General features: G+C 63.7%; 1 protein-coding gene across 1 annotated transcript in view; it reads right to left on the reverse strand.

Annotated features, from left to right (window-relative positions):
* The window catches only part of Myom2 (myomesin 2), a 63,782-nt gene that overhangs the window by 30,354 nt on the left and 25,205 nt on the right, over positions 1-8,223 (reverse strand). The window contains exons 14-18 of the mRNA XM_013024216.1: positions 7,051-7,178; positions 6,183-6,366; positions 4,569-4,743; positions 2,595-2,716; positions 792-983 (exon numbers count right to left, since the gene is read on the reverse strand). Coding sequence (XP_012879670.1) covers positions 792-983; positions 2,595-2,716; positions 4,569-4,743; positions 6,183-6,366; positions 7,051-7,178 — 801 coding nt within the window. The remainder of the gene's footprint in view (positions 1-791; positions 984-2,594; positions 2,717-4,568; positions 4,744-6,182; positions 6,367-7,050; positions 7,179-8,223) is intronic.

An 8,223-nucleotide genomic window follows, 5' to 3' on the forward strand; every position in this document is an offset into this window, starting at 1 on the left:
GGCCAGCTGAGTTCTAGGCTAGCTGAGCACCGGGCCAGCTGAGTTCTAGGCTAGCTGAGCACCGGGCCAGCTGAGTTCTAGGCTAGCTGAGCACTGGGCCAGCTGAGTTCTAGGCTAGCTGAGTGCCAGGGAGAGCTGGGTTCTAGGCTAGCTGAGCACCGGGCCAGCTGAGTTCTAGGCTAGCTGAGTGCCAGGGAGAGCTGGGTTCTAGGCTAGCTGAGCACCGGGCCAGCTGAGTTCTAGGCTAGCTGAGCACCGGGCCAGCTGAGTTCTAGGCTAGCTGAGCGCAGGGCCAGCTGAATTCTAGGCTAGCTGAGCACAGGGCCAGCTGAGTTCTAGGCTAGCTGAGCGCAGGGCGATCTGACTCAGACCAGCTCATGGTTCAGGTGAGCAACTGAGGCTCAGAGGAGGAACAGACAAGTGAGGCAGAGAGCATCACCTTCTCTCCCAGGCCCTGTCCACCTCCAGCCCAGGCACCGGCTCTGCACCAAGGACAGAAACCCTTGCAGCTTGGCCTCTGCCTTCTGGGGCCCAGCTCAGAACAAGGGCCTGGGGCCTAGGGCCCAGGGCTGGTGTGCATCAAATCCACTCAATCACTGTCTCCCTGTTTCTTCAGGGCTTCTCAAGGAGAGAAGTTTCCGAAGCCCCTTCCAGCAGCATGCTCTCACAACGCCCGGGGTTTTTAATCCACTCTGTTCCCATATCAAACTACTTCACACCCTGCACTCTGAGCCAGCCAGAGTCTGCCAGAGGCAGCGGTCACCCAGGAAAGGAAACAAACAACTCAAGACCAACCGTGAAGATCCTGTCCTGGACGGGTGAAGGGTTGACCTCGTGCCAGTTCTTATGCAGAGCCTCCCGCTTGTCCAGGTAATACCCCAGGATGGCCGAGCCGCCGCTGAACCTGGGCACCTTCCAGCCGAGCGTCATGGACAGGCCGTCACAGTTCAGCAGCGTGATCCCGTACGGGTGAGACGGAGCGGCTGCCAGGGCACAAACGTGAGCGTCAGCTGCTGCGTCCCAGCCCCCTGCTTCAGATGCCCCCACCAGCCCACCCCCGAACAGCGGGACCGGAGGGGAGGGGGCTGGCCCCGCCTCTCGGCTCCCCAACCACCCACCACACGCAGCCTGCTCCTGATGGCCCTAACACCCTGCTGGGACCCGTCTCTCTTAAAAACAGCTTCTTCAAAGTATGTTCAGAAAGGGTGGCACTGCCCAAAAAGAAATGCAGTCTTTACCTGACTCATCAAACACTAACTCCCCTGAAATGACACCTATACAATAAAAAGTCTATCAAGAAAGTGTATTTCTTGCTCTTCCTAAATGCACCTGCCAGTTTGTGGATTAAACGAGCTTAGTGGACTGTTGGACGCTGGTCTGGACCCTGGAGAGGAGACGCTGCCTTCCCGGCCCCTGAGGACGGAGAGGAGCCTTCTGAGCTGGGACAGAGCCCTGGGTCCCTGCCGTCACCAGAGGGCCCACGGTGCCCGTCCACTAACGTGGGCTTGCGTGTGCTCTAACAGCCTGCCCGACCGACCCAAGCAGGCCTGCACTGTGCCTTGTGCTGAGCACCGAGTTGGGTGGGGTCCCTTCCTAGCACGTCCAGTCCCCCGACCCTGAGGAACCGGCGAGGGAGGGACAGAAATGAACGTGGCTCCTCCCGGGACACGCCCACCGCCGGCTCCCCAGTGGTAGACCTGTGGGGAGGGCTGCACACCTCTCCTGCAGAGAGGAAGGTGGTGGACCTGTGGGGAGGGCTGCACACCTCTCCTGCAGAGAGGAAGGTGGTGGGCTGGCTGTGCCCCTGGGTCCTCCTCGGAGCCGCAGCGCCCCGTGCGGGGAACCCGGGGATGGCACCGGGGGACGGCCGCAGCTTCCCAAAATGTTCACAAATGTGACGGGATGAAAAGCATGAAGCTGGCCACTTCTCTCAAGAGTGAGAAGACTCTACTGTGATTAATGCTGGTGTTCTAGAACATTCCTGCGTGTCATCAGTGACACAGTATGCTGACAGAGAAACTTCCAATGGGACTTCTGACCTTGTTTGATCACAATAACAGACAGTTTTTCAGGTGAATATGGCTGATGTACTTTGTATGACTGGTGAGCCTAGAATGCAAAACCCATTGAAAATGTTCTAAGAAGGGGATGAGAGGCTGAGGGGGGAGATGTGTTGTGTGTTGTGCAAAGGGATAAATGAACAGCCACCCAGGCCACTAACGTATGCTAATTAAAAACCTTAGCTTAGAAATCGGCGTTTTTCACGACCTCTGACCAAGTGAAGGCCCAAGGTGACGAAGCACCAGGTGCCGGTGGGCGCTTCTGCGGCCACGGCGGCCACGGCAGCCACGGTCTGGAGGGGAGGCAGGCGTCCCGCAGCGGCGAGTCCACACGAGGCCGCTGGTGGGGACTGAGCGGCCAGCAGTGAAGTCGGCCATCTCTGATTTGGATGTTGTGAGCCTACACTCATTTCCCCTCACGCCCGCACTTCAGAGACAATGGCCAACGAGCGAGCAGTTCCGTCAGCGCTGCAGGGGCTGGACAGTGCCACGTTCACTCACGAACAAATGACAACGCCTAGAGAAACCACGTACTGAGGGCAGCCTGGACCTTGATGACCTCCGACTCCTGCGAGTTCTCGCTGGCCCCCACAGCGTTGACGGCCTTGACCCGGAAGATGTACTGCTCGCCCGTGCTCAGCCCGTGCACCACAAACCTGAAGAACAAGGAGTGGGGGCCGGGCGGGTCTCAGAGCAGGAGCCAAAACACAACAGCTCCCGTTCTGCCCTGCTGGGGCCTCTGCTGGGGACTGCTCCACTCAGGCGTTTTCAGGCTCCTCTGGCTCACCAGGCTGTCATCAAATGACAACCAGCTCCAGATCTACAGGACCCTAGTGATCTAAAACCAAAGGAGACGGGCCAGCTGTGGACATGGGGCCCAGGCGGGCGCACTCCAGCGTGGAGGGCAGGCTCTGCCCCGCCACACCCGGCACCCGGCCCATTCTTTACCAGCCCCAGGCTGGGTTTTCCCACGGGAGGAAATCAGAGAACAGACAAATCCTGCCTCACACACGTGAGCAGTCAACGGGAGATGATGCGGAAAGCACTCTCGTCCACACTCGGCGCCTGGCAGAGACCTGGCAAAGCTAAGCCGCCATCCAGGATCTCTCAGTCAACAGCATTCATTTCCCACTTGCAAAATCCTGCTCAAGACCACCACCTGAGCCTCTGACCCTGACCGGCCACGAGCTGCGGGGTCACCCAGCTGCCGTCCCCCGTGGCCTGCCTTCTCTCCTACCACAGCACTGGGGGTAGGCTGAAAAGGAGAGGAGGTGGCAAAGCTCTCCGCACCTCTGCACAGGGTGCAGCACCGTACTTTCCTATGAAGCACCTCACACAGGAGACGCAGAGGCAGTGGGCGGGGCCTGTCACGGGGGGTCACGCAGGGTGTGGGCGGGGCCTGTCACGGGGGGTCACGCAGGGTGTGGGCGGGGCCTGTCACTGGGGGTCATGCAGGGCGTGGGCGGGGCCTGTCACTGGGGGTCACGCAGGGTGTGGGCGGGGCCTGTCACTGGGGGTCATGCAGGGTGTGGGCGGGGCCTGTCACTGGGGGTCATGCAGGGTGTGGGCGGGGCCTGTCACCCGGGGGGTCACCCAGGGTGTGGGCGGGGCCTGTCACTGGGGGTCACGCAGGGTGTGGGCGGGGCCTGTCACCGGGGATCACCCAGGGTGTGGGCGGGGCCTGTCACCGGGGGTCACCCAGGGTGTGGGCGGGGCCTGTCACTGGGGGTCACGCAGGGTGTGGGCGGGGCCTGTCACCGGGGGTCACCCAGGGTGTGGGCGGGGCCTGTCACCGGGGGTCACCCAGGGTGTGGGCGGGGCTTGTCACTGGGGGGGGTCACTCAGGGCACTGTGGGAGGGGCCTGTCACTGGGGGTCACTCAGGGTGTGGGAGGGGCCTGTCACTGGGGGTCATCCAGGGTGTGGGCAGGGCCTGTCATGGGGGTCACTCAGGGTGTGGGCGGGGCCTGTCACGGGGTCATCCAGGGTGTGGGCGGGGCCTGTCATGGGGGGGGTCACTCAGGGCACTGTGGGAGGGGCTTGTCACGGGGTGTCACGCAGGGTGTGGGCGGGGCCTGTCACTGGGGGTCACCCAGGGTGTGGGTGGGGCCTGTCACAGGGGGTCACCCAGGGTGTGGGCGGGGCCTGTCACAGGGGGGGGTCACTCAGGGCACTGTGGGTGGGGCCTGTCACTGGGGGTCACCCAGGGTGTGGGCAGGGCCTGTCATGGGGGTCATCCAGGGTGTGGGAGGGGCCTGTCACGAGGGGTCATCCAGGGTGTGGGCGGGGCCTGTCACGGGGTGTCACTCAGTGTGTGGGCGGGGCCTGTCACGGGGGTCATCCAGGGTGTGGGCGGGGCCTGTCACGGGGTGTCACTCAGTGTGTGGGCGGGGCCTGTCACGGGGGTCATCCAGGGTGTGGGCGGGGCTTCTGCTCCCCAGCAGTGGCCTGGCTGGCGCAGGAGGGAGGGAGAGGGCACCTGTTGTGGTGCAGGAGGGAGGAGGGGCACCTGTTGTAGCCGATGGGCTTGTGGTTGCACGGCTCCCACTGGTTGGTCCCGGCCACACAGCAGTCCACGTAGTAGCCCAGCAGGTCCTCTTCCTGCTTGGGTCTGTCCCACTGCACCACCACCGACGTCTTGGTGTTCCGGGAAGCAAGCACACGGCCAGGGGAGGAAGGGACAGCTGCGGGGAAGGAGGGAGGGTGGTGAGTGCAGAGGACGCCAGCCTGGCTTGTGGCTGTAGAGGAAGCGTCCACCCAGAACCAGGAGCGCCGGGAGCAGCTGCAGGAAGTCTGTCTGTCCCCATAACCCACCAGACTCTGAGGGGAAGGGAGGAAGCCTGCACCCCACCCTGCTGCTGACAGTGTGCGCGTGGCCGGAGGAACTGGCCTGGGACAGAGCCCCCTTTGTGGTGCACGCCCCACTGGGGGCGTCTGTGTCAGGCTCTGGGCAGCCTGTGAGGGACTTGGAGCTAACCTGTGACCAGAAGGCCATGCCTCCTTGCCTGGGCCGGGCTGGTGGGGGCTGTGGCCTCACGTCCCCAGCCTGTCACCCACCGCCCAGAGCCAGCAGCCTTGGCCATGAGCCTGGCCAGAACCTCTGCTAAGAGGAGCAGCCGTGTGCGGCCTGTGCTTCTGTGGGGTCTGTTCTGTCTGGTGGGTGGTCTGCTGCTTGAGTGAGGCCCTTTTTATTTCAATAATGCTTTGGTTGGGGCCTCAGGTGTACGCTCTGGCTGGGCGGGAACACCAAATCCTCCCACCCATGCTTCCCATGTGGCAGGTGCAGGCCTGACCCCTGCCCTCCGACCCCTGCCCTCCGCTTCCTACTTGGATGGTGGGCAGGTGTCCAGAGAACCTGAAGTTCTTGAGGACTTTTTCCCCAGGCTGGCCCTGAGCCATGATCCTTCCAATCTCCATCTCCTGAATGGCTAGGATTAGAGGTGTGACCCCAGCTGGATGTGACCGAGACAAACGCGGAGCGGGACCTGGGAGCAGCCAGTGCCTCCGTCCCAAGCGCCAGCTTGGTGTCTGACTTTCTTGTCAAATCCGGCCAAAGGGAGATGGGAGCAAAGGCTCCAGCAGCTCTGAACAGGGCTCCTGACATCAGACTGGTCACACAGGGGCAGGGGTGCTGGCAGGCCTCCGGCCCGAGCCTCACCTCAGCAGGGTGGAGTCAGAATTTCCGTGACTCATATTTGAAATCTTCCAAGAGGGAGCTTCAAGCCAACTAGGCAGGAAACCATGCTACGTATGGGGCTGGAGATTTTAAGGGCCTTTACCAAGACACTCGCCTGTGAGCTCTTGGTTAGTTTCATGAGATGATAGAACTCCAGAGTCAAGCCAGGGCCCACAAGACCCTGACCGAGTTCTGCAGGTCTGTGACACTGCTTTACGCAGCGGGTGGCTCGTGTGCACCTGCGACGGCACCCGCAGGCCCGACGGGGGATGGTGACCCGCTGCCACTCACCGATGGAATCCTGCACCTGGATGACCCGGTGCCACTCACCGATGGAATCCTGCACCTGGATGACCCGGTGCCACTCACCGATGGAATCCTGCACCTGGATGACCTGGTGCCACTCATCAATGGAATCCTGCACCTGGATGACCCGGTGCCACTCACCGATGGAATCCTGCACCTGGATGGGGGCCGTGATCTCCGATGGGTCGCTGAGGCCATGCTTGTTCGCTGACAACACCCGGAACACATAGGGTTTCCCCTCAGCGAGGTCGAAGACGGCATACCGAGGAGACCTCACGGCCGTCTGGGCGTTGACGCGCTGCCAGCTGCCGCTGCCCACTGCGGACTGTGGAGAGGACAGGACAGCATGGCGCACTCCCGAGGGGGGGCCCAGGGGCCCCACAGGGGGACACACCCCGCAGGGGACACGCCCCGAGCAGGCCCCCCGCGCTGCACCGTTGACGCCGGCTGGAAAGCTCCCAAACATTCCCCACCGAAGGAAAGCAAGTGTGGAGCGCGCGCAGGTTATAGCTCCGGTGGACCAGCCCGGGCTGGAAGCAGCGGGATCCACAGGTAAAGGAGGGTTCCCTCTCGTGGATTTGGGTCGTGTGGGTGCCCGAGGGCTGTCCCCTCGGTCCTGTGTGTCCTGTCCAGGCCCGGTGTGGGGGGAAGAGGAGGCAGCAAGGCTGGCCAGAGACGGCGGTCCACAGGAGGAGTGGACACCGGCCTGGGGACACCACCCCAGAAGCCAGGAGCGGCTGGGCCAGTCCTCCAGGCCCAGAGGGCAGCGTGTGGTGTGCACCTTCGTGATGGCAGCGGCCACGGACCCAGCACACCACGCGGCACATGGCAGGGCCAGCTGTCCCACGCCACACGAGGGCACCACGGGGAGGGGGGCCCTGCCCCAACTCCCCTGGCTCCACCCCCAAGTCCCCCTCCACCTTCAGCATCTGAGTGCCAGGCAGTCAGCAATGCCTGATGCAATCAAAGCCCCTCGGTCAGCTCAGCCGCACAGAAGCACGTAGGGTACCTTCTCAATGAAGTACATTAAGGGATCCTTCCCACGGGGGCTCGGGGGCTCCCAGCTGAGGACGACATAGTTCCTGCTGACCTCTGAGGCTTGCACATTTGTGGGAGGGCCAGGAATGTTCACGTCACCTGAAGGAGAAATGGATGTACTGACCCTCGGCCCCCACGCCTGGCCCCCAGGCTGCCCTGGGCTGCTTCTACTCAGAGACGCCAACACCACCAAGGACTGCTCATCAGAGCCGAGCCCTAGGCTCAGTGATGGAGCGCCGCTTATTTCTACTCCAAGATCAGCTCATTCTTAACAGTCTCCTCGAAATGGCCTTCAGTGTCTCTGAGAGTTCTGGGGTAAGAACTTCCCCGGAAGGACCCCCACCCCACTGGGGCCAGCAGGGATGAGCTGGGCTCTGGATATGGGCCCCAGGGCCCCGCCCGCCCGGGTCTCCGAGCTGTGGCACAAAGCACTTCTGTTCTTCATCGGCTTCCACAACGGCCCCCCAGGCCTGTGCACCCTGGCAGGCCCGGGCTCGCACTCCCCGCTCTCCCCCCAGGCCTGTGCACCCTGGCAGGCCCGGCCCCGCACCCCGTGCTTTCCCCCCAGGCCTGTGCACCCTGGCAGGCCCCAGCCCCGCACTCCCAGCTCTCTCCCCAGGCCTGTGCACCCTGGCAGGCCCAGGCCAGCACTCCCCGCTCTCCCCCCAGGCCTGTGCACCCTGGCAGGCCCCAGCCCCGCACTCCCAGCTCTCCCCCCAGGCCTGTGCACCCTGGCAGGCCCCAGCCCCGCACTCCCTGCTCTCCCCCCAGGCCTGTGCACCCTGGCAGGCCCCGGCCCGCACTCCCAGCTCTCCCCCCAGGCCTGTGCACCCTGGCAGGCCCCAGCCCCGCACTCCCCACTCTCCCCCCAGGCCTGTGCACCCTGGCAGGCCTGGGCTCGCACTCCCAGCTCTCCCCCCAGGCCTGTGCACCCTGGCAGGCCCGGCCCTGCACTCCCAGCTCTCCCCCCAGGCCTGTGCACCCTGGCAGGCCCAGGCCAGCACTCCCTGCTCTCCCCCCAGGCCTGTGCACCCTGGCAGGCCCGGGCTCGCACTCCCCACTCTCCCCCCAGGCCTGTGTACCCTGGCAGGCCCCAGCCCACACTCCCCGCTCTCCCCCCAGGCCTGTGCACCCTGGCAGGCCC

The sequence above is a fragment of the Dipodomys ordii genome, unplaced genomic scaffold (genome assembly GCF_000151885.1).
Source record: "Dipodomys ordii isolate 6190 unplaced genomic scaffold, Dord_2.0 Scaffold74, whole genome shotgun sequence".
Lineage (NCBI taxonomy): Eukaryota > Metazoa > Chordata > Mammalia > Rodentia > Heteromyidae > Dipodomys > Dipodomys ordii.